The sequence below is a fragment of the Clupea harengus genome, chromosome 26, assembly GCF_900700415.2.
Source record: "Clupea harengus chromosome 26, Ch_v2.0.2, whole genome shotgun sequence".
NCBI classification, from domain to species: Eukaryota; Metazoa; Chordata; class Actinopteri; order Clupeiformes; family Clupeidae; genus Clupea; species Clupea harengus.
In genome coordinates, this window is record NC_045177.1 from 7324561 (window position 1) to 7351081 (window position 26521).

Genomic DNA, 26521 nt, shown 5'->3' on the forward strand with positions numbered 1-26521 from the left:
AGGAACAGACATGTGTATTCATTTTGTGTCTGGGCATGAGGACCCAGTATGAGGAAGTTTGGCTGAAATTGCATTGGAACAATTATTTATTTGGAACAATTTGACATTTCTAAACCAATCTAATGCTTACAAAACTTCAGTGTGGTTCCAATCATCCACATGGATTTATAAACTTTTTGGATGAATTAAGGATGAATTGTGTCATTATTTTAACCATTTATCTCTATTGCAGTGGGTGAGACTAGCAAGGATAGTGCTGCAGTCCAGCATCAGGATTCTGTTAAAAAGATGCCGGCAAAACCTAGGAAGAGACCGGAGGAGCTCAAGCAAGCAAGAGAATCTGAGAAGATGGAACTGGATTTCAGAAAGAAACTTCTGAAACTGGAGCAGGAGATAAATTACTATAAATCAGGCCGAACAATAAAGAGGAGAGGTAGCAGTGAATTCTTACCTCCAAACAGTGAGTGAAAATTCTTTCTCTAAATTGTGAATAGTGATATAATAGATTTTTTGTGTAAAACCTGATTTAGGTCTTCTTGAAGTCCATAGCATGGGCCCCGGTCTCCAGGAACAGACATGTGTATACATTTTGTGTCTGGGCATGAGGAGCCAGTATGAGGAAGTTTGGCTGAAAATGCATTGGAACAATTATTCATTTGGAACCATTTGAAATTCTAACCCAATCTAATGCTTGCAAAACTTCAATGTGGTTCCAATCTTCCACATGGATTTATACATTTGTTAGATAAATGAATGATGAATTGTATAATTGATTTAACCGTTTCTCTTTCTTACAGTGCCTGAGACTAGCCATGATACAGTTGCAGTCCAGCATCAGTATTCTGTTCAAGACATGGTTGCAGAAAATGAGGCATATGAGAAGAGAATGCCAAGTGGGACTGCAGAGCAAATTAAGATCTATGAGAAGAGAGTGGATGAGCTGAAGCAGCAGTACAGAAAAAAACCTGAGAAGATGGAACTGGATTTCAGAGATCAACTTGGGAACCTGAAGCAGGAGATAGATGACTTTATATCAGGGGGAACGATGAAGGGGAGTGACAGCAAAGAATTCTTACCTCCGACCAGTGAGTTAAAAGTATTTTCTCTAAATTGTGAATAGTGATATAATGGATTTGTGACGAACCTGATTTAGATCTTCTTGAAGACCATAGCATGGGCCCTGGTCTCACAGGAACAGACATGTGTCTACATTTTATGTCTGGGCATGAGGACCCAGTATGAGGAAGTTTGGCTGAAATTGCATTGGAACAATTTGACATTTCTAAACCAATCTAATGCTTACAAAACTTCAGTGTGGTTCCAATCATCCACATGGATTTATAAACTTTTTGGATGAATTAAGGATGAATTGTGTCATTATTTTAACCATTTATCTCTATTGCAGTGGGTGAGACTAGCAAGGATAGTGCTGCAGTCCAGCATCAGGATTCTGTTAAAAAGATGCCGGCAAAACCTAGGAAGAGACCGGAGGAGCTCAAGCAAGCAAGAGAATCTGAGAAGATGGAACTGGATTTCAGAAAGAAACTTCTGAAACTGGAGCAGGAGATAAATTACTATAAATCAGGCCGAACAATAAAGAGGAGAGGTAGCAGTGAATTCTTACCTCCAAACAGTGAGTGAAAATTCTTTCTCTAAATTGTGAATAGTGATATAATAGATTTTTTGTGTAAAACCTGATTTAGGTCTTCTTGAAGTCCATAGCATGGGCCCTGGTCTCCAGGAACAGACATGTGTATACATTTTGTGTCTGGGCATGAGGAGCCAGTATGAGGAAGTTTGGCTGAAAATGCATTGGAGCAATTATTCATTTGGAACCATTTGAAATTCTAACCCAATCTAATGCTTGCAAAACTTCAATGTGGTTCCAATCTTCCACATGGATTTATACATTTGTTAGATAAATGAATGATGAATTGTATAATTGATTTAACCGTTTCTCTTTCTTACAGTGCCTGAGACTAGCCATGATACAGTTGCAGTCCAGCATCAGTATTCTGTTCAAGACATGGTTGCAGAAAATGAGGCATATGAGAAGAGAATGCCAAGTGGGACTGCAGAGCAAATTAAGATCTATGAGAAGAGAGTGGATGAGCTGAAGCAGCAGTACAGAAAAAAACCTGAGAAGATGGAACTGGATTTCAGAGATCAACTTGGGAACCTGAAGCAGGAGATAGATGACTTTATATCAGGGGGAACGATGAAGGGGAGTGACAGCAAAGAATTCTTACCTCCGACCAGTGAGTTAAAAGTATTTTCTCTAAATTGTGAATAGTGATATAATGGATTTGTGACGAACCTGATTTAGATCTTCTTGAAGACCATAGCATGGGCCCTGGTCTCCAGGAACAGACATGTGTATTCATTTTGTGTCTGGGCATGAGGACCCAGTATGAGGAAGTTTGGCTGAAATTGCATTGGAGCAATTATTCATTTGGAACAATTCGACATTTCTAAACCAATCTAATGCTTGCAAAACTTCAGTGTGGTTCCAACCATCCACATGGATTTATATACCTTTTTAATGAATTAATGATAACTTGTGTAATTGATTTAACCATTTATCTTTCTTACAGTGGCTGAGACTAGCCAGGGTGGAGCTGCAGTCCAGTATCTGGCGGTAAATGAATTATTTATGATCGTAATGGTGGCCTTCTTCGGAGCTCTTGTAGGGGCAATTCTGGGGGCAACTGATGGAGTACAAGGATCGCTTGTTGGTGTGATATTTGGAAGTGTGATTGGTGTCTTGTTGGCTATATTATACATCAGACTAACCAGGTTTGTGTTGGGCAGTGGGGGAGTAAGTTTTGTCAGTGATTCATCTTGTTCTTCTAAATCAACTGAAAAACTTAAAAAGCAGTAGGTGTAATTGCTAATGGACTTAACAACTCCATATATAAAGTCAACAATAGAATACCTTTACTGTCTGCAAGTCATGCAAGTGCTGAAAGTGTGATGACTGTACACTACAAACGTCCACTAGTCAGCCTTTTTTAGGTGTTTTTCACCTAATTTGGAGTGCAAGCTCTTCATTCTGACCCTTCTCCATTGTTTGTTTGTCCTCTCGCAACTCCATTTTGTACTCAGAGAAGAGCATATCCCAATATCCACCAGTTGACATAACATCTTTTATAAAATAAATTAAACTATTGACCCAAGGGCTGCTCAAGGTTGTTATGTTTATGTTTTCTTTTCTTAAATCAATGTAATAGTGCCCCTACTGCAAACACCATGTGATGTGAGTCATTCAGTAGCAGATCAGCCATTTAACAGTATGAATCAAAACATACTGCAGTAATGATCTCAAACTTATCAAGCCCATAATGTTTTGTTTCGTGGAAAAGAGATATTTTTACAAACTTTGTTAAACATGAAGGGGCACAGGAAGAACTGTACAAGCAGTGTAACATGCACAGTAATATTGATCATGCTTTAAGTGTTACATGATTATAATTGTAATTCCAGGTGTATATTATTCATTATAAATAAACGGTACAAAACAAAAAAAAATTCTATGATGTTTGAAATTACTATCATGTCTTTGCCAGGCTTAAAAAATACTTCCCCAACACACCTCTATCATCACCAGTTGAGGAAATACTTTGGCTTGCTAAAGTATTTAACCCCCCTGAAAGTATTGAACCCCTATATATTAATACTTGGTCAGTTCCAGCTCTGCAGACTGGTCCTCATTCGCGAACATTTTCTGAAGTTTCTTCTGAAATGTTTCTTACGGACTTCGGAAAACCAACGTAAGAAAAACATCTCCGCCAGATTCATGAACGCCTGAAAATGTGAAACGTAATTGTTAATGATACAAATATTCTCATATTTATTATTATTATAATGATTTAAATCCGAGGATGTCTGTAGAGTTGATGTGGACGCAATCACCAACGATTTCTCACAAATTCAGCCCTTAACACTTCTAACACGGAGCGGCCCAGTGGGGCATCTTGTGGTTTTTTGAGAAATCGAATTTGAGAAAACTCTGGCCGATTTACGACTGCTATTTCGCGTTCCGAAAGTCTTCTGAAGTTCAGAATAAATCCCAGATGAGAAAACTTTCATGAATGCCAAATTTGTTCCTAAATCCACCGGAAGTGGAGTTCAGAAGAAATTCCTTCTTAAATTTTCTGCTGTGTTTTACCCCATTCTTTTTATTTAAATAAAGTGAAACAGAGTTTTGCTTCCCATAGTTGATTAGGACAATGGTTTTGTTGGAGTGTTTCAAAGTTTTCCATACAGCCATTTTTGTTTAATAGCCTACACTGTTTCATATGATGGGGGTTTTAGATGGCACAGGACCCCCAATGCCTCCCCATGGCACCAGGACTGGGTGTATCTAGACTATAAGCAATGTCACAAAACCAGTCGCACAGATGGAGCCCCTGAATTGTACTTTCTTTATTTGATTTGACTTGACAGTCAGTTGTTGACTACATACAGATGTTGATACATACTAGGCTTCTTTAATATATATGGCACTGAATCATAATGCAAGTTAGACAAGTTAGACCTCTAACTGGACCTCTTTGAATTTTAATTCAATACCCCTGTTCTAGAGCATAAATGAAAAATACTGAAAAAAAACAAGTATACCTTATGTTGAATTTATATACGATGCTGTTAGAAACCCAACTATCACTACAAAGAAGGGAATTGCATATGACTTCATTCATTCTTTGAGAAGAAGGAAGGCCTTGTGTCTCGTGGTAGGGTGTTCCCGTGGCAACACTGTGATGTGTTCATGGTTCTCCTCTGCTCGTCTCAGCCTCTCCACGGATCAATCTTCTATGACTAGAGAAAATAAAAAGAACAATCACAATCAGAGTATCCAGTAGGACTTTTCCCTAATCTGTTTGTGTCCACTAAAACTGCTTATTTAAAGGCACAGCCCAAAATTCTGCACTTTTGGTCAAGTTCAGCACATTGACCCAGACAGTCCCCCAGCCGTCTATTCTGTGTGTGCGCTCCAAAAACTCTGGAGTTGGTATACAGTTCTGGCAATGTAAATGGAAAACATTTCAAGACAATGTACACAATGCTTCAGGAGCACAGAAGGGAGAGATGCAATAGTATTGGCTGTTGAGCTGAAATATCAACATTCTTTCACCAGAATAGCAGACTTTGCCTTTAACAGCCTATAGGCCCTAGCCAGTCATTTATCCATTACCTGACATAGATATGCTATATCCCATGGGCGGTTCTAGACACTTTTTAGGGGGGCTTTATCCTAGTCACCCTAAAACTATCAAGCAAAAATGTCTTAGAATAAACATTTAAACTTATCGAAGACACTGAATAAATGTGCTTATTGACACTGGTAGTCTTCACATCCCCCCCTACAAGTGAAATCCTAGAACCAATGCTTCACTTTGGTCTTCTATATTGGCATTATGGCCTGTCATATCACACAGCACAACACTTAAGGAAACTCCACTAGAAGTCCACACCATATTGCCAATGCAAGCAATATCTTCTCTTGAAAAATATTAAATGAAAGTGAAACAGAGTTTTGCTTCTCATCGGGTCTCATTGTGGGTTGGGACAAATCGGTTTGCTTGGAGTGTTTCAAAGTTTTACATACAGCCATTTGTGTTTAATAGCCTATATTTGTATATATGATGGTGATTTCAGATGGCACAGAACCTCGCTTCCCCCTCCTGTCCATCAAAGATATCACAGTACCTCAACCCCTAAATGTGAATTTGGGTCTGGTCTGGCGCACACACATAACGGACAACTAGTGTGTTGATGAATACCATTTACTATTAAATAAACCAATAAAGAAAACACCTAGGCCTATATTATAAACTTTATTTGTAACATTTTGTACAAAATAATGCAGCTCTTTTTATTTTCATCATTTTCAAATTAATTTGATCATTGTTTGCAGTGATTAATACAATTATGGCCAGCAAACTGACTTCCCTCAAACACAGACAGAACTAAACAGAGAAAAAGACTGTGGATTAATCCTTACAAACTCCTTTTCAACACGTAAAATATCTGATGATGATATAGCAATATTTGCCTTCAAAGTTTCCCTGGGAAAACGTATTATGAATAATTTCACCAGCCTCATCCTCTCACTCTCTGGTCTCACTCATCACAGCTTCCAGAGGGCATGTGCACTTTCATAATCAGTAGGTCTTTCATCTTCAGAAAACATATAGATGATTCAGTCTGCTGTAGAAACTACACCCTCACAACCACAGTCAGGATGTATCACACATCAGCGGTTCCTTCTCTGTTCTGTCTTTTGCCCATCACATTGGCAGGATATTTGGCTCACAAAAGTAAGACAAACAAGTTTATATGAGAACCTGAACACACAATAGTCAATCTGATATTCTCGTCTTTCAACTGATCTTTCTTACAGAATATAGATAGATACATGTGCAGAGAACACATGGGAGAATGTGTGTATGTTCAATTATACATCTCTGTGTGTGTGTGTGTGTGTGTGTATGTTCAACTACCCATCTCTGTGTGTGTGTATGTGTGTGTATGTGTGTGTATGTTCAACTACCCCATCGCTGTGTCTGTGTGTATGTTCGACTAAAGATCTGTGTGAGTGTGTGCGTTTGTGTGCAAGTTCAACTACTGTGTGTCTTCCTTCCTGACATGTGTATTTGTGTGCGTTGTTAGAGAACACCCTGCAGCAACACGACAATCACATCTAGGGGTTCACAAATGAAAACTGTCTACCTGGAGTCCCTAACCTGATGCGCAGATAAACATGGTCGTAAGAGTGTATGAAGCCAATCGAGGAGATGAAAGAACAGAAGGAGCGCTGGTTTACATCCCAGGACTCGGCCAACCCAAGCCACAGGCCCCCTGCGGCCAACCAGCCCCTGCAACCGCGTTTTCAGTTCACAGAAGGGGGAGGTAGGCAGACAATGACGGGTAGCTGGCCCCGACATCCTGGTTGCGCTCCACAAATCTGTGACGAGGCAAATGCCCAGCTGCAGAGTCCAGGAGAGGACCGGCAACCAGCTGTTTAAAATCCATAATGAGTCAATGAGCAGCCGACAGGCAAAGCAATGCCCCCTCTAGTGGATGGAATGGGAACATGGCAGTTTAGTGTCTGACCTAAAGTGCTTACCTGTCCTAACAGACATACAGAATTAGTTAGGAGACACACACACACACACACACACACACACACACACACACACACACACAGTGATGAATAGTTGATCACACACACAGATAGCTAGGAGACATGCACACACACACCAACACATTTTACATCTTTATTTGAGTCACCAATTTAAAAAAATACACTTAAGGACCCAATTTTAGCAGATGCATTAATTGCTCGGACATGATTCAAACATGTGACTCAATCAGCAGTAATTATACAGCAGCACAACACATCTTATGGCTAAAAACAAACAGCAAACAATATTGTGTCTAATGGCATTTGCATCAGAAAACATGTCTGCATTGCACAAGGAGAACATTTGTGGTTTAACAAAACAATTGGTATGTGTCAAAGACTAACCGTTTCGAGAGTCTTTTAGTGAAGGCACAAAAGGCAGCATGGAGAAAAGGCTCTGTTGTTGTAAATGTATTTGTCCTCCACCAGGTGCATAATCCAAGAAGTGAAAAATAAACAAAAAGACTGATTATATAAATTGAAACAAAAAATATTTACAAACTGTATATGTACAGTCAATAGTACACCATGTCCCTACACTGTGATAGCACATAAGTATTATCCTTACTCTCCTGAGGAAAATAAAGAAAAGCATACATATATAGCTCACCAACAAACTCTCATCCAAGAAGTTCTTAGTACAGAACCCTCCCAACCACTACCACGCTAACCCTTTTATCAGGTAGCTGAGCTACCCCTAATTGGCCCATACTACCATAGGCCCACAACACAGGGGTAAAATCATGTGTGAGAAGAAATACACATTATACAACATTAAAAAGGTACCAATAATAATTATGGCGAATACAGAATGAGAGTCAGGGTACCAGATGGAGAGAGTGGGCTGGGTTGGAAGCACCTGAAGTCCGGCTTTGACTGTAAAGATCTGGACATCCTTGTCAATAGAGGTATTTTGGAGAGTGGTGTGAGACACGGAATGGTCCACTGAGGACATGCAGGCTAGCTTTCCCTGAAGTTTAAGCCCAGTCCAGTGTTTCTGGCACTGACCATATTTGGCTGACATCAGGACTGCTCGGCTGCACGCAGTGATTGTGTAATATAGTAACACATTTGGACTCTTTCATCTGTAGAGCAGACCACTCAAAAGGCATCAGTCCTGTTTAGCACATCTGTTATGATGTTCTCTTGGTGTGATGACATTTGCACATGGTCAGCGTATGCCTGCACAGGGTTTGGGGAGATGGTTTCAGGTGGGGCGCACTGGCTCATCCAGTCCGCCTTTTGGTTAATTGACAGAATAAAGTTGACAGTGTTCAATAGGCAGCCAGTTTTTAATGCCTAGGCGCAAGGGTTTTGGTTGTCTGAGCTGTACACCACACACACACACACAAATGTATAGTTGAGTGGATGTCAAGTTTCCCTTGAATACAATGCGGTGTAAATATAATTTAAATAACAATATTTTCCATCACACAGTGGTGTTTGAACAGGAGTGTGTGACTCTTCTGCAGATTCTGATGTCCCTGCTGAATTAAGAGGTCATGTAATCTGGAACAGGGACACTGAGGAGCCAGAGTCAACCCAAAACACAGGATAGACGGGCTCAGTGAATTTGGGGCGGAACGTGTCCAGGAGGGTGAGTCTGTCAGAGGAGACGCTGTAGAAGGACAGAGTGCCTGCTGGCCAGTCCAGGTACACTCCTACTCTGCTGCAGCCGGAGAGGGGGGCCGGGAGGGGAGTGTACTTATCGGACATAGTAGAGGTAGAGTACCAAGAGTAACCAGAGTTACCGGACATATCCAGACACCAGGACTTGTCAGTTTCTCCAAACCTGTCCTCACTCCTCCCTTTCCTCTGGATGCTTTTATATGCCACTCCTATCACAACACGACCACTCCACTCAACCTCCCAGTAGCAGCGTCCAGACAGACCCTCTCTACACAGCACCTGAGGCCAGTAGTCAAATCTCTCTGGGTGGTCAGGATATGGCTGCTTCTTTCTCACACGTGTCACCGTCCTGTTCCCCTCAGAGAGAGAGAGTTCTCTGTGTGCTGTGTTGGGGTCCAGTGTGAGCTCACAGGCATCTGCAGACAAGAGGAGAGAACATCCTCATCAGAATATGGGGTAGGCACTGTTCACTGCACCCATCCATACACACACACACACACACACGCACAGAGGCACACAATCATACAGATGTTCAGATACACACCTCTTCCTGCTTACACACAACCAAACGCATGCTCAAAAACACACCATCACACACAGATCTAACAGATGGTGTGTGTGTGTTCAAGTTCAAGTTCAAGTTCAAGTTTATTATCATTTACTCATAAACAGCATTTATCAGTAATGAAATTCTTTGTGCTCAATGTCCGTTCAACTTAGAGAATAAATAAATGGAGAATGGAGTATCCAGCATAAATAAATAAATAAATACTGGAGAACGGAGAAAAAGGGTAGGAAAAAGAGAAAAAAATTGTAGTGCAAAAAGATATTTCAAGGACAGTTCAGCATCCTGATGGCATGTGGGTAAAAACTATCCCTGTATCTGCTGGTACGGGACCTTATACTCTTGTATCGCCTTCCAGAAGGCAGGAGGGAGAAAAGACTGTGTGCTTCTGTGTTCAAAATTCTAGGAGGAGAACAAGTGTGTGTGTGTGAGTGCATGATTCAATGTATCTGTGTGCGAGAAGGCAAGAGGGAGTGTATGAGTAATCTCTTGTGTGTGTGTGTGTGTGTGTGTGTATGGGTGTGTATGTACATCCTTGTGTATGTACATCCTTGTGTATGTGTGATATTTGTGTGTGTGATTGAGTGAGTGCATGTGTAAATATTTTATCGCATTCATCTCGGCCACAATAATCTCATAGATTAACGCGTTAACTTTGACAGCCCTAGTTCATACACAATCACGCGTATGTAATTTTTCAGGGAAAAATAAATAAAATCACTCACATTTTCTCAGTCCTGGTTTCATCCTACACTCTCCTCCATGGTCATACCTCAAGAAAGAAGGGGAGAGGAAAATACAGTTGAGGCACAAAACTGTGAGTTTAGCACGTGAACTGATTTGTTATCAGTGTATAATTTGTATCATTCAAAACTATATAGGTTTTGTAGATGAACAGGGAAAACACTAAGCATGCAATATAAAAACAGTAATATATTTCATAGTCTGGTTTCACCTGGGATATTTTTTCAGGACTGTCACATAGCTGTCCACAGACACACTGGACCCCCTTTAGTTAAAAAAAGTTACTATGTTTATGCTTGGTGTCAATACTAATCTTTTCAAGGGCCTAAAACAGAGACTTTTGGAAACGCTGCTGGCCCAGTTTAGTTAGAAAAATCTGGGGTTACATTTTAGTTATTAGCGAGCTATGAGCAAGCTATTATTCAAGCGATCTGCAACAATGCCTGTGTCCAGCAGCATTATGGTTTACATTGTGCATAAATGTTCAGGTGATATGCATTTTTAGGCATGTTAGTATGGATGAAGATTATTTCTGATACGGAGCTAAAATACTCGTCTGGATGGAGATTGTTCTCTGTTACAAAATGTAAACGTATTAGTGTGGACGTAGCCTAAGTTGTTGCTCTTAGTGAAAAGACTATTCCCATCCCCTCCATTAAAAATATCCCTCCCAACCCCTTGAGCCTTGGTGCCCTCAGCAACTGCCTGTATCATCTACACCAAGAACCACCACTGTGTCCATTTTAGGATGAGGGAGAAAACCTACACATACATGGGGACAATAGGCAGTCTATCAAGAATACTTCACCTAAGATCAAAATGTTATTTACATCCAGATAAACACCCAGCATTCACCTGAAAGTCTCTAGTTTACAGTTGGGATCATGCAGTCTCTCTGAGAGCTCTCTGACACCTGAATCTCCTGGGTGATTGTAGCTCAGATCCAGCTGTTTCAGGTAGGAGGGGTTTGATTTGAGGGCAGAGGCCAAGAAAGAACAGCCCTTGTGTGTGATGAGACAATGGCTCAGCCTGAAACAAGAGATTATCTTCACAATTACAGTCAGTCAGACTCTACATTTATAAAATATATTGTTTTTAGGTAATGTTTAATATAACTGACCAAACTGTTTCCAGCTTGCATTGTGGATATCTTAGTCCCACACAGAGCAGCTCCACTCCTTCATCCTTCAGGTCATTGTTACTCATGTCCAGTTCTCTCAGATGGGAAGGTGTCCCTTGTAGCAATGATGCCATCATTTTACAGCTTGCCTTAGAGAGTCGACACTGATTTAGCCTGTTTAGAAATTAAGATTAAACATTAAAAGTATTTCGAGGTATCTCAGTTGCATATATAATTATAACTCTTTTATTCATATTCATAGACATGTAAACACACTCAGTGTTATGTAATAAGCATCTCTCTCAGCCAGTATGTCAGAATGCTTTTCCAAAATGGTCCCAAGTTCTCATCATTGTTGTTAACAAGGCTTTACCCACAGAACTCACCCAAAACTGTACTCACCAAACTCTCCTAGAGACTTTCACTACAGGAAGCATTCTGTGGAGCCCTCGCTCTGATCTCAGGTATTTCTTCAGATCAAACTCATTCATGTCTTTAGTTGACATTAGCAGCAGATAAGCCAAAGCTGAACACTGGGCTGGAGTCAGGTTCTTCTCCTCATCTGCTGAGTTTAGGTACCTGGGTAACATTTTAAACACAATATTCATAATCTTACTGATACTTGAAAAGCCTCTGATTATTAGCCTCTTATTTAGACAATGCACCTCTTTACTTCCAAAGTTCAGAACAAAAGAGTAATACAAATGACAAGAATCAGCAGTAAATCAGCAGATTATGAATTTGACACAAGTTGGCAACATAATTTGAGGACTATTCCTTTATCTGGGGAACATAATTGCACAGACTTGATGATTTCAATGCATTTATGATCTTTTCCTCACCACAAACAGTTACAGTACGTGTAGGAAAACCAACATGTTTAAAACAGTAACCCCCCCCAATAACTGAGGCCTGCTAATTGCTCAAAGCCCCTTGAGACAATTGTATTGTTTTGTCGCTAAATGCAATTTAATTGAATTATATTGAATTATTAGTATGTACTCTTTCGGAATCAAACCTATAACACTGGTGTTGTTGACACCATGCTCTACTAATTGTGCTATTTATCAATTCCTTTGAATCTGAAATGGCCTGTATTAATTACCTGTTGATCTCCTCAATCAGTGAGTTGTCCCCTAACTCATTCAAACAGTGGAAGAGGTTGATGATCCGTTCTGGTGAGATGTCTTCCCTGATCTTCTCTTTGATGTATTGAACCGTTTTCTTGATGCTCACACCTCTGACAGCTAACTGTGGCAGCAGCACATCCAGGGGGGACCGGATTTTTGGCTCCAACATTGGAGCCAGGCCGAGGAGGAAACGGACAAAAAGATCCAAATGTCCGTTCTGGCTCTGCAGGGCCTTTTCCACAGCAAATATGTAAAGGTCGAACCTTGAGTGTGTGAACAGCCAGCTGGTCTTCTCTATCCAGTTCATTTCAAAGGGATTTGCCTGATGAACACCTTCATGAACAACATAAAGAGCTGCCAAGAATTCCTGTACACTGAGGTGCACAAAGCTGAAAATTTTCTCTCCAGTTGCAGCACTCTCCATGTTGAAGATCTGTGTACAAACTCCAGCCTGCAGTGCTCCGCAATCTACACCAATGCTACACTCTTTCAAGTCCTTCTCATAGAAGACCAGGGTTCCTTTCTCCAGATGTTTGAATGCCAGTTTCCCAAGTTTAACAAGGAACTGCCCTTTTTCCTTTCCACTCATCTTCTTGTCCTCCGGATAGCTGTCATTCATTCTTTTTATCTGAGAGACACAATACAATGTGTACATTTCTGTCAGAGTTTTGGCTTCTTTGCTCTGATCTTCCAGTATTTTGTCCTTCAAATTGGCTATAATATAACAGAATACTGGTATGTGACACATGATGAGGAGGCTTCTATTCTTGTTGATATGATCAATGACTCTCTTGGCCTGCTCTGGATTCTTTATGTTTTTCTGAAAGAACTCAATTATCTGGAGGTCATTGAATCCCCGAACCTCTGTCACCAAGTTGAAACACTTACGTGGGATCAGACTGCCTGCTGCTGGTCTGGTTGTGACCCAGATGAATGCAAAGGGCAGTAGCATACCCTTAATGAGGCTTGTTATGAGGATGTCAACTGATGATTTTTCTTCAGGCTCAGAAATACACTCTTCAAAGTCCAGCCGGAGTTTGCTTTCATCAAAGCCGTCTAAGACAAACAGACTTTTGCATCCACTGAATTCGGGGAAGTTTTTCAAATCTTTGAGATCAGTGTAAAATTCAAAAAGAAGATCAAAAAGGCTGTAGCATTTTTTTTTCTTTACGTTTAACTCCCGAAATAGAAGGAGAAAAACAAAGTCTATGTCTAGATTTGTTTTTTCCTCAGCCCAGTCCATGGCAAACTTCTGCACTGCAATGGTTTTGCCCACACCCGCAATTCCCAAAGTCAAAACTTTTGTGGCAGACCTGTCTGTGAACATGTTTGCCAACTTGACTTGTTCATCTTCAGAGCTTGGTCCTGCCCCAATCTGTCTCATGTCAATTGTCGATACTTCATGGTCACAGATGACCCCGCCTGTGCGGCCCTCTACAATGTAAAGCTGAGTGTAGATATCTTGCACTCTGCAATCTTTACACTCTTGATGTACAGTAGAAAACCTGCTTTTCAGGTGTGCCCGAAGCTTCTGTTTTAGTGACTCCTTCTGTGAGAGAACAGTGTGTGCTGCATCACATTCTTAAAAAGATTAAAAGTGAGATGTAATGTGGCAAAATATGGTGAAATAACATTGAACAACAATATAACAAACTATTCTATGTTTAGCAAGGTTTAGCATGGTTGTATACATTGCATATGATATCTTGATCTCCAGGTATGGTTTTCAATAAGAGAAGGAGAAGGCGGAGAGTGAGAAATTACTATAGAAGCAACAATATATACTTATAAATATAATGTTTTGTTAAATATATACCTGTGCCTAGTTTTTTCTGTAAGTCTGTGGCCAGCTGGTTCTTGTCCATCTTCCTTAAGATGGTCAACATGACCTTGGGAGAGTCTGCCACACAGTGCTTTTGAACCATTTGTTCCACAATTTCATCAGTGTCAGCTTCCTCCAGCTTCCCCCATGGTATTGCAGATCTTTCCTTGAGAATAGTCTTGAACCTCTTAAGCTCGGCTTTAGACAGATCATCCAATGCGCTCCGCATCAGTTGGGGGATTGAAGACAACGTTTTGCACATTCTGTCTATTGCACAAATACACATCAGAGTCAGATTATTGCAAAAGTATTTTGCCATACAATTAGATGCCATGCATTTTTATTTTAATTGGTTTATAGGATATGTTTGTAAACATATTTATAAATATATTTCTAAAACGTGTGAAATCAAGTATTTTTTTTCAAATGCCCTAGAAATGACCTAGAGTGATAATCTGTCATCTTACCAGGTATCATCTTGTTTTCTTGGTCTTCCCCGGTTGAGTGCTTCATATCATCCACCCTGTGGTGTGGAGTGATGGAGTGAAATTAAAGATGTATACTTTATTTAAAGCTTTTTTGTTGTCTTGATGTATGCACCATTATGAGACTGTCATTTATTATATTTTATGGTTTTGTGATTTGTTTTCCCTGTGGATTTCATAATTTCATGTCAATAAAACATCTGAATAAAACATCAATTAAACCTATATTTTCAATGTGGTGTGATCAGTAGTAAATGATCTTTATCTTACATGCACAGTAAGTTATTAAATAAATACATTATCAAATTGTTTCTACACAGTATGTCTGTGGTTTTTTGTTTCAGATCACAGTTTATGATAACAGGGATGCCTGTCTGATTGTTCCTTAACTATGTGCAAAAATAAATATCTGTTTATCTATCTATTATTCAGTAAACCCAAAATAATGAAATCTGAAAAAAAACACTTTGAATACTAGTAGAAGATATTCAACCCCAAGACAATCGAGCAAAATTGCAATCTATTGAAAAATCTATCAAAGACAACTGTTAGATTTAGGTGGATTTCACATATCAGACCATATTAATAAACCCCCCACCCTTTTAGCTTCAGTCACACCAAATGGCTGAAGCCAGACATACTAGTATTTTAACTAGACCCCTCTGCCTGGCATTTACACCTCAAATACCTCGTTCCTCTCATGCCCCCACATTCACACCTTCACCCCCAGACACACATACCACCTCAAACTCTTCCAAGCAGACATATTGTCCACATCCTCTAAAGCAGGGCCCTCAAACTCAAATTACCTGGGGGCCAATGAGCCAGTCTGGCCATATTTTTTTGATCTGTTGGCTTGCCTATCACAATACTGTAGATACAACTTTTGAGTGTGGCAAATTTGTCATGTGTGATTAGTGGTACAATCGTTAGTGTTGTTGAATAACAATTAGCTGACCTGAGTTTCATTACATTTCATTTACATTTCATTTACATTTCGTCATTTAGCAGACGCTTTTATCCAAAGCGACTCACAAGGATGTATACACATTTTACATTTTACACTGATGGCACACTGGACATCACGAGCAATTAGGGGTTCAGTGTCTTGCTCAAGGACGCTTCGACAGGGAATTGAGCTAGCAACCTTTTGATTACTAAATTACTTCTCTACCTCCTGTACCACTGTCGCCCCTGCAGTTTCAATTCCAGGGCAATGCAATATGCTCTTTGGATAAAGGTGTTAGTTATAGTTGCAGTTTTTGATCACCTTGAAGGAAGCCCATGGATTACATAGTGGGATAATGTAATAGTGGGATAATGTCTGCAGGCATGAAAACGGGTCAGGGGTGAAAAAGGTGAGAAGGATATTACCCCTCTAGGGGGGTCCGGGGGCCCCCGTAAGAACATTTTTAATATTCCATATTTTAAAGCATCAATCTGATGCATTTTGAGATGCTTTTTTTGCCAACCTGGGGAGAGCTGGAGAAACTTAACTTCAGCCATGAGTCCAAAATTATTATGGCCTTCTTACTAAGTATTATGCACTGATGTCACTGGGTCTAACATACAGTATAAGAGGCACAATGTGGTAAGGGCACCACAAATGGCTTAATGCATAGCACATGCTGTAACTTAACTTGTCTACTCTTCCATCATGATTGACAGCCAATACAATGTAATACAATGTTTTAATGTTTTAATTAGGGCTGTCAATAGATACAAAAAAAATAACTAATTAATCTCACATTTTGAAATTCATTAATCTAAATTAATCGCAATTAAAAGTTTGTTTGACTTCTAAAGACTAAATCTTATAAATTAACGAGTAATCACTTTCAGACAGCGGGTATTTTAGACACTGTTGTTTAATTGTATTTTTTTTTTAACACAAAACTACACGCAGAACTGTGTTTTCAAAGAGGCTCAGGCCTATAACTTACCTAGCCTATAAAGTGCCAGCCAGGTACAGACTGTGTGCCGCGCAGAGTAGATGTTAAAATGGAAGTAGCCTAGCAGCTGCCAACACAATACGGGCACTCTCAGTGCCTAAAGTGGTCAGTTTGCCACTTATCTCCCATCTGTTTGAGACGTCGATGAATTCCTCTGCGCAGTCCTCCGCTGTATGTCGCGAATGTTTTTTTTTTTTTTTTTTTTTACTTCCAATGCAAAATATCTCAATTTCCATACATTGTCAATAAAATGAGCTGTGACACCCAGGTAATTGTCATTTCTGACTGACGTCCAGTTGTCACCAGTAAGGGCGACGCTGGCAACTTGTTCGAGGAGCTGCATTTTTCGTGCTCTCTCGCCGTCATACAAGGAATGTATGCGACGGTAAATCGTAAGAATTGTCCCCTGAAGCAATTCGAATCACCTCAGACAGTCCACCGTCCTCAACTATGTTTATGGGCCGACAGTCACCGGCAACCTAAACTGCGTAAGCGTTGGTAACCTTTTCACGGACTGGTCTAGTTATTTTCCTAGTGAAGTCGTGGAGTGTGGGTTGGCGACCATCTAACCTGGGACTGCTTTCTGTCGGGTGCTTTGCATTAAGGTGATAACTTAAAGACGAGCTGCTTCTGTGATGGCTAAATTCAGCTTGACAAATGCTACATACAACTTTAGTTTTGTCGGTTGTTCTGTCATTTTTACTCTTAAACAGAAACTTTCCGCCCAACAATCCCTCTGCTCTCTCCATCTTCAACTACCGTCTCGCCTCCCCCAAAAAACATTTCTCATCGAATCTACACGATTCACGTAGGTCACCTATTTTGTTTTCTAAACGGCGAATTTCGCCGAAAGGTGAGGGATTTTCATGCCTGATGTCTTCATCGACCTCTACGTCTATATTCTTCCTTCATACATGCACATTTCAAAGCAAATGCTGTACTGCACAACTTTTGTATAGCTGGTAACAAGGCTGAAAACATACAAAACAAAGCAGAAAACTGAATAAAGTTTCAACAAAAATCAGAATTAATTTATAAAATGAAATAAATGTATTTATAATAAATATCTTTCAAGTGTATAGTTTCATTTGTCTGTCAAAATACAGCATCTTTCCATCTATAGTGATCTATAATTAATAGTTTACTGATATGCTCATCATTGATGGTGCACCGTCTTCCATGACAGACCAGCATGCTCAATTGCATCACATAGTTGCTCAAATACATCCTTAGCTGTGGTACGGCCTTGCATTGTTTTTACACAAAGTAATTCCTCTGTCACTTCAAACTGGTTATTAACACCGCGGAAAATAATTGAGAGCTGAGCATTTATGTCAGTACTGTAGTCCAGAGCCACAGTGTCACGTCTGTGCTGAATTCCACTCCGGCCACGCCCCCTTCAGCACACTCACTGTCACTCACACTCCCAGCTGCATGCCATCAGTCTCGTGCACCGTCCCAGCTGCCCTGCATTCGCGTCTCCCAATCACACACACCTGTTTCACTCCTTACATATACCCGTCACTCCGTGTCTGGTCTCGTCATTGAATGGACGAACGTACTGCCCAAGACGACCAGCTCCAAACCCATCTAACGCTTCCGGTAGTGATGGCGAAATGAAGCTTCATGAACCCTCAAAGCTTTCCAGCCAGTCGTGTTGAAAAAAGGTTCATTACTCGAACCTTCGAAGGCACACTAGTGACACCTGCTGGTCAATAAAATTTCAGTGTAAGAAAGATTCTCGGGACAGTGAATTTGTTCAATTTGTTGTGGTGCGCAAGGCCTGCTAAAATAGCATGCACACAAACGTATGGTGAAAAGAACGTACCCCCATTAATTCAAATTTCGTTGTATGCGAATACAATGACAATAAAGGCTTTATTTTTCTATTGTTTCTTCTAATAATTGTATGACCAAGGATTTTAAGGATTGTATGGTGGCACAACGGTTGGTGACTTCGCCTCCTGTGTTCATGACTTTCTTGTCCGGCTTTGAACCGTATTTTGTTCTGTTCCGCACCCTTGTACACATTAGCCAGAGTTAGAGTCTGTTTTGTTTGATCTTTAGTTTATGTCCCTAAGTATAGTCTCTGTGTTAGTTTGATATCCCCTGTTAGATTATTAGTTTATTCGTTTCTCCCTGTTTGTGTTTAACGCTGGGGATCTCAGTTTTCTTCGTCACCCTGTTTGTCTGTTCCGGTGTTTTGACACAGCGTATCTTAGTTTCGTTTCACTGTTGCCTTCTGCGTTACACGTTAGTTTGGTTACAATCCTGTGTTCAGCTAGAGGCAGATCCTGACCAAGTACAGGCTCAGTGACCGCAGTCTAGACATAGAAAAAAGGGAAAAAATTAAATCATGGTTGCCAATGGAACGAAGAGTATGTGGTCACTGCATGCCCGGTGAGGTTGAGACTGATGTGCACTTTCTCCTTCACTGTGAGAAATACGAAAATATTCTGAACACCTATTTCTGCAGGTTTGCTAGACTACTCCCAGGGTTCTGAGATGTAGAGGAACTAGAGGTATTGCCTGTCTTGCTTGGACAGACAGAAGCTCTTGCTGCTAAATACATTACTGAGAGCCATTGAGCCAGGGTCAGTGCCTAGACACCACCATTGTACAGACACATACACTCATACACATCATTGCCAACACCACATGCAGGTACACACACACACACACACACACACACACACATGCAAACAGACACACTCACAGACACACATGCACTTATAGGTGTGGTCTTACACATTATTGTGCACATACACACATTATTACATGTAGATTCCTTTTGTACTACGAATTAATATTCTGTGAAAATGGTGTTCACTATTCAACAAAAGAGCCGACAAGGTAGATGGTAGATCTGGGTTATGGCGTCATGAATGGTAAATGAAACACGAGAACACAACATACTCTATCGTGTCCTCCATGTCTGTCGAAACCAGGTTGGGCTTTTGTGATGATACAGCCATCTCTCCTCACAGGAAATCCCAGGACTTGTTAGGGAGAATCTTCACTATTTTACATCTGGACACCTGGGTAAAGGGATACATATTTGTTAAATCAGAACATTAATATATTAATTGAATCTAAATATAGAGGTGTGTTTTTGAGTGCAGTTGTTAACAGCTCCTTTCTGGGGTTACTGAAAAGATATGCAAGATATATATATATATTTTTTATTTTTATTATTTATTTTTTTTATTTTTTTTAGCTGCTTGCGCCACAGCTCCCCAGATAGGCAAAACAATAATATACAACAATATCACTACTTCACTGCCGCAGGACTTTGATTCAGTCAAATCTCATGCTCATATTTTTCAAGACAGTCAATACAAAAAAGTCTGGTGGAGCTTCTTCTATCATGCAAATGTTATGTCAGTGTTTACAGAAAAAGATAAAGGGATACAGATTTGTTAAAAAGAAAACATTGACGTATACATTGAATGTATGAATGGATATCTGCATTTAAATAAAGCTACAAAAATGTTTTGTTACACTGTCATTCTTCTTTTCTTCCTCACTGCAACTGATCAGAGTTCCAAGCTTCAGCCTTACAGCTAAGCCTTCCTGAGAAAGGAAGTCCCTTTCTTACCGACAAAGGCCCAACCCAAAGCTGCCTGCTTAAAGACGTTGGGAAATGTTCCTGGAAAGGTTCCACATGTCACACATAACTCTGCATCTGTACGCACATAATGTGCTACACAGATCAGTGTCTCAGTCTCCATATTGCCACCTAGGTTTAACAAACAAGGCTGACTTCAGTCAGTTTATATTGTCGCACAAACGACACACAGCAACACACACGTGCATATATAGGTGGCGACACAGGACACACACGCACACGCACACGCAGGCCGAGGTCACAGTGAATTAACTCTCTGCTTTTATCCCATCCTGGACTGTCCTTTCTCCGGGACCCCAAGAGCAGTGGGCAGCCTTTAGGCGCCGGGGGACCAAGTCAAGTGATTCATCTTGATCAGGGACGGAAATCATCGTGATAGTCCTCATTGTGATAATAATTGTTATTATTGTCATTATTATTATATCAAGTATCCTCTTGTCTGAAAGACAGGCTGGGATAGAAGGGAATGACCTCAATGTAGGTTATATCTTTATTACATTAGGCAGTAGAAGTGCTTTGCAAAAAGAGAACTTTCTAGACTATATCCAAAGTGTCTGTGATTCCATGAAGTGAATGGTCTAATGAGTGGGCTATTTTTCTATAAGCTGCACTATCTAACATGATGTGCTACACTGATCAGTCTTTCAGTGTCCATGTTGCCACCTTGGTTTTTCAACACAAGTTCTAACTGAAAGCAAAGAGTTTCAAAGAAATGTTTTTTTTTCTTTCTGTTTTGTCCAAATAGGCCCAACCCAAAGCTGTGTAGCTGAACAGGTTTAGTCATTTCAGCCAAAGCTCGGCATTTCACACACAGAGTATCTCTCTATGTCTGTATGAACATGGTGCTTGCAGTCTCCAGTGTTGCTACATTTGGTTTTGAACAGACACTGTGGTCATTGTGGGATCTGGATTATTAGTCCACGACTAACTGGATGATTGGGTTCAGGCCAGGCCAGGTTTATGTGTATGTACTGTATGTGTTAAATATGTTGTCAGAGGTGATAGTACAAAATACATGATCATGAAGGTAGAATTGTGTAGAAATGCAGAGTATGATTTGCTGTTGTGAAAAATGGCGAACTGTAGCACCGAAACACTAATCACAATTGTTATTCACAACTTGCAGAACCACATGTTTGGAGGTTTCAACTATAAATTCTGATCTGCAAAAGTGTAAAAAACGAATGGCAAAAGTAATTTCATACTTACAAAACCACAGGATTTGTGTTTGCAAAGTGCTCATGAGAGTAATCTTATCACGTGATTTTTGGCAGCAAGTCAGGCATGTCTGTGTGTGAAGAATGAAAAAAAAAATCAAGATGTGCAATATATTGATTTCAAGAAACTATAAGCTGTGGCTGTTCTAACACAAGCATCCATTGGGTGGCAGTGTTTCACTGGCCATGAACATTACAAGTGTCATGCTGTTCTGCTCAGCGCAAGATGGGGGGAAGATAAGCCCTTTAGTAAAGCTACTCTCCGGTTTACCTGTAACTGTAATATGTGTGTTGCCATGGGTTTGAGTAAACACAGTTCCCACCCAGTTAGTCAAATTATTCCATTTGTGAGAGGAAAAGCAGATAGCCTTAATAGCCTAGAGGTACAGATGCCATGGTGTATTTGAAGGGGAAAAAGTCTGGCATGTTTCCATATAGAGTCAAAATCAGTATTCAGGACTTATATTTATACACCTAAAAATTACTTTAGACCCTTGTGAATAAAGTGAGTAAACTGATAAAAATGTAGCCCATCTATGTAACTATTCTGAAGACGTTTCACACAAATGCCATTTTAGTGTCAAAATGGGTCCAGTATTCACCAGTGAATATGGGGCGAACAATCTTTTGGTTTTGTATCTTTTGATACAGTTTTCCTCTATGTATTTCCTGCTGCAAAACAGCTCAGAAAGTAGCCTACCTGCTAATATGTTTATGATTGTGAAATAAATCTCTGGTTTCATCCAAGGCATTTGCAGTAGTGTTTATTGTAGCAATACAGTTGTATGGTGTCCTCATATTTGCTAGATACTGCAATTTTTGTTGGTGGTTAGGTGAATAAAGCCATACATGTTTGATGACATTAGAATCACATAGAGTTACGATTACAACGGTATACTATATCACTTGATTGAACTGTCAAAGAGGAGCAGTGTGTGTGTGTTTGTTTGTGTGTGTATCCACTTACTCTAACTCTATCAACTTACCCATGTTTGTCACCAAGTCACAAATCTGGAACACCTCCCTGAAGTGAATTAGAGAAACAAAAACATTGCTGGTTGTATTACAGTAAGAGTATTTTAGAAAATCATGATATGACAAAATGCCCTGTTATGTATTTGTAGATTTGATTGTCACTTCAGCACCTTTAAGCACCAATATCCTTATTGGTCTGTATGCATGTGAATATTACACAGTGTGAGTGTGTGGGTGTGTTTGTGAAATAAATGGACAGTTTGTAATACATAATTTAGATTATAGAGTTTCCATATGTGTGTATGTATTAAATAACTCAGCAGTGCATGCTTCTCTCCCTACAAATAACAGTGTCAAAAGTTAAGGTGTAGGAGGCGCTCTTTCACTATATTTCTGATGATTTCTGTGAACATTAAAACAGCAAAATCAATAAAAACAGTGAACACTAGTATAAATAACCAGCAGGTAATGTTACATTTTGGAGCTAATGTTAACTGTAATATTGTAATATAATGTGATGTCTGATATCCATTTCCACAGTTTACTTGGTAAAGTCTAATTGCAAGCTTAACTAATTGAGCATAATTCACATTATATCTATGAAGCAGAAGATCTACTTTTTATAGCTAAATGTTTATAGTTCAGTGGTGTACATATCTGCTCTCCCACACAGCAGAGTAAGACAACATCAATGTTTTTCACATTCGACCTTACATCCTAGAAGTGTCAATAAGCAGAGCCTCTGACAGAGCTCTTTCAATCAGAAATCTACATGAGTAAAATACATTAACGAATTCATGTTTCGTGTGGTATACAGCTTCTTCCCCCCCCCTGTCTATGTAACACAGGTGAGCACCCTGTACTGTTTACATGACATTGTTTTATCTCATTTAACACATGCTGAAGTCTGTAATTCAACCAACAATCCATACAACATCTCTATGAACCCACAACTCATCAACACCCATCAACATGCATGTCATGATCCACCTTACCTCAGCGTCCAAAGGAGTCGTCCCTTAGCCACTCCTCAACTGTCCCTGAGGACACAATAATTCCACCTGCTGAATATGTGAGAACAGCAATTGAACACGAAGTAAAAAGACTGAGACGGGTCTCTTTTATAGGAAGAGTGACTGGACACACAGTCTATAGAAAAACAGGAAGGATGCGGTTTTGCCTATGCTTGCTTTTATTTTAAATGTTTTTTAACAGTATTCTGTACATACAGTCACATAGTCAGCCCCATCAGTGTAGGCTATTACAATCTCCATGCATAGACTGTAGATAGATGTAAACATGTTATGTTTATTGTCAGTGTTGTGAAACTGTCATTTCATGCTGGATTTGATAATAAATGCACTCCAAAGCCATGGCCCAGACCCAGAGAGAGGCTGATTCTGGGCTGGAACTGGCCCTGATGGGGCCAACATCTGGTAGATTGCCTTCACACTTAGGACTGCTGTACAGGGAACTGGGTTTCCAGTTCATTTTGTACTGAGAGAACTATGTGAATTTTGTATCGGCTCACCAGACAGCAATTGTCGGAGAGAGAGGCTGATAATACTGATAATGTTTAATCTTTTTTTCTTTTCATCAGTATTCATTAATACACACTGAATCTGATAATAAGTGAACTCTTTCCTGACCTGCTCTTCATAGTTTTGCACTGATAGTATATTCACAACAATTAAGCACTACAATTTTAAACACAAAACTGCCTTCAATATAAAATAAGAAAAACATAAAGATGAAAATTGTCAAGTGTATGGAAATGCTATAGGGTAATCTAAAGGAAGTCATTTTTTATTTAAATTCTATATTACTTTTTAATAGGTGCTGGACCACAAAGACTCAAAATGTGAAGTGAGATTGTTTTCTGTAACTGTTAGTTTCACTTCCTGTCAGCAGCAAGGTTATGTGTTTGGCAACACTGAGTTGGTCTCTGTCTCGTGGTGTATTTGAGGGGAAAAAAGTTCACTTTCATGTCTGTAAAGCCTGAAGTGCAGCATTGTTCCATTAATGTAAAAAGTCAAAACGGTATTCAGGACTTATATCTAGTTATAACTGTTGCTGTTATTTGGACAGGCTAGAATGTAAGCATTTCTGGGTGAATATACTTATGATGATTTGACCTGAATGAGGAAGGAGGAATGATTAGTGGTCTCACTCCCTTCCTCTTGGTCAAATCAAAGTGCCTCGATGGACCTGGGCCTCATGAATAGGGTGACACCCCTATACTCAGAGTACATATAAGTGAAATGTTTTAAATGGCTAAGTTAGAAGATTCTTAAGTTGAGCTCTGCTGGGTGAACTGGATCTGTCTCCCTTGGTGGCCACCATTGTACAAGATTAAACCTGTTTCCTGAACTGATCATATCTAAGACTGGGTCTCCAAATATATGGTGTAAAATTAATACCATAAGTAGTCTATCTATATAACTTTTTTTTTTTTTAAGTTTCACACTTTTACATAGTACCAGTGTTACCAAGGGCGTAGGTTTGCATAGGGACTAGTCACGACCAAAGTTTGGGAAAGACGCAATTGTCCCCACCAATATTTCGTTAATTTTAATTGCCTGTTAGAAAAAATGATTTTGCACAATATATTTGCAAACTCATTCATATTATTATCTATACTATGCTCGTCGCCCAGAAGAGTGAAACAAATATTTTTTCCAATGTGCCCTCGAGCCTGCGAGACAAGATGCTGTCATTTCATTGGCTGAAGAGGCTGACATTCTCATCACTACTAAAAGCTACTAAATACGGCAGGAAATAATAAAGCCTCATATTAGTATTTAGTTTGATCTCAGCATTGATATTTTTGACCCTTTTATGCTTTGAAGATAGGCAGTAGCTGGTCTTGTTGAAGCCAGAAGGATAAAACTAACCTCCCCACAAAATGGGACCATGCTAGTTTAGCCTGGTACCAGCAGGCTAGCAACTCAAAAGTGATATTAACTGGTGATAAGTAGGCTTATATGATCCCTTGGATAGTAATAAGGCTACAGTATATCTGTTCCCTGTTATCTCTCGACTAATGTCAGCAGTCAACTAAGCATGGTTAGTGTCTGTATTCAATTGATGCATTTCTGTGCAGGAAAAACAGCAGCATGAAGCTACAGATGTAGAGCATGGTGATGATGAATGGTGATTGAATTGTCCATTTTGGCAAAGATTGCATTAAATTACTGTTTTTTAAGGAATGTTTAGACAATGTTACCCATGAATGTAATCATTCACACTGGCTATTTTGAGAATTAATACCATACTTATATATTGTATTATACTTGTAGGTAGTTAAAAGGTGCTACAAATTGGGATGCCCAAATGTATGTATCATATAATTCATTAATACATTATTTCATTGCTCAGAAATCTAGTACAGATGATGTACGTAGGCCTAGTACAGCTCCATGAAACCTGCACCAATTACCTACATATTAAAAATGTATTTCAGAACAAACAAATGCATTGCATGTACTTCTCATTAGTGTCCCTACCAATGCTGAGACCAAACCTACGCCCTTGAATGTTGCCTCTGCCAGTCAACATATTAGAAAGGGCAGGTTCTAAGAGAACGTGGTCGCCTCTCTTCTGGAAAGATGAACGCAAGCACACTGTACTGTTTACATGACATTGTTTTATCTCATTAAACACATGCTGAGGTCATGCTGAAGTCAACCAACAATCTATACAACATCTCTATGAACCCACAACTCAACAATCATCAACATGCATGCCATGATCCACCTTACCTCAGTGTCCGAAGGAGTCACTTCTCAACTGTCCCTGAGGACACAATAATTCCATCTGATGAATATGTGAGAACAGCAATTGAACATGAAGTAAAAGGACTGAAACGCGTCTCTTTTACAGGAAGTTTTCAACCCCTGAAAGTCATCACCATTTTCTGTTTTACAAAAGACACTGTAAGAAATAACTATATCCTATGAGTCAACATAAGATTCATGATCAAGCAGCTGCTGTGACCACCTTGCCAGCATAATATCCAAAATGGACACCTGGGGACAGGAAACCAATTGAGGTGAGTGACTGCAATTA

The 26521-nt window shown here is 39.8% G+C and overlaps 1 protein-coding gene across 3 annotated transcripts; it reads right to left on the minus strand.

Annotated features, from left to right (window-relative positions):
- Nucleotides 1-7266: 7266 nt before the first annotated feature.
- LOC105900442 (NACHT, LRR and PYD domains-containing protein 12-like) lies at nucleotides 7267-23194 on the minus strand. 3 transcript variants are annotated; one of them, XM_031563809.2, is made up of 10 exons: nucleotides 22465-23194; nucleotides 19550-19671; nucleotides 14664-14719; nucleotides 14191-14463; nucleotides 12350-13955; nucleotides 11647-11823; nucleotides 11245-11418; nucleotides 10980-11153; nucleotides 10106-10152; nucleotides 7267-9231 (listed from the first exon to the last, which is right to left on the minus strand). In XM_031563809.2, exons 2-10 carry the CDS (start codon nucleotides 19606-19608, stop codon nucleotides 8687-8689), a joined length of 3111 nt encoding a protein of 1036 aa, XP_031419669.1. In that variant the 5' UTR covers nucleotides 19609-19671; nucleotides 22465-23194; the 3' UTR covers nucleotides 7267-8686. The 3 variants fall into 3 exon arrangements, with proteins under 3 accessions (XP_031419669.1, XP_031419670.1, XP_031419668.1); XM_031563810.2 differs by lacking the exon at nucleotides 22465-23194 and adding an exon at nucleotides 21471-21551 and having other exon boundaries at nucleotides 10106-10128; XM_031563808.2 differs by lacking the exon at nucleotides 22465-23194 and adding an exon at nucleotides 21471-21551.
- Nucleotides 23195-26521: the final 3327 nt, after the last annotated feature.

Coding starts and splice junctions, on each gene's coding strand:
- LOC105900442 (XM_031563809.2), bottom strand. CDS start 19,608: ATGGCTGTATCATCACAAAAGCCCAACCTGGTTTCGACAGACATGGAG. Junction 14,464..14,663: donor AGAAAACAAGATGATACCTG/GTAAGATGACAG, acceptor TTTGTGCAATAG/ACAGAATGTGCAAAACGTTG. Junction 13,956..14,190: donor ACAGAAAAAACTAGGCACAG/GTATATATTTAA, acceptor AATCTTTTTAAG/AATGTGATGCAGCACACACT.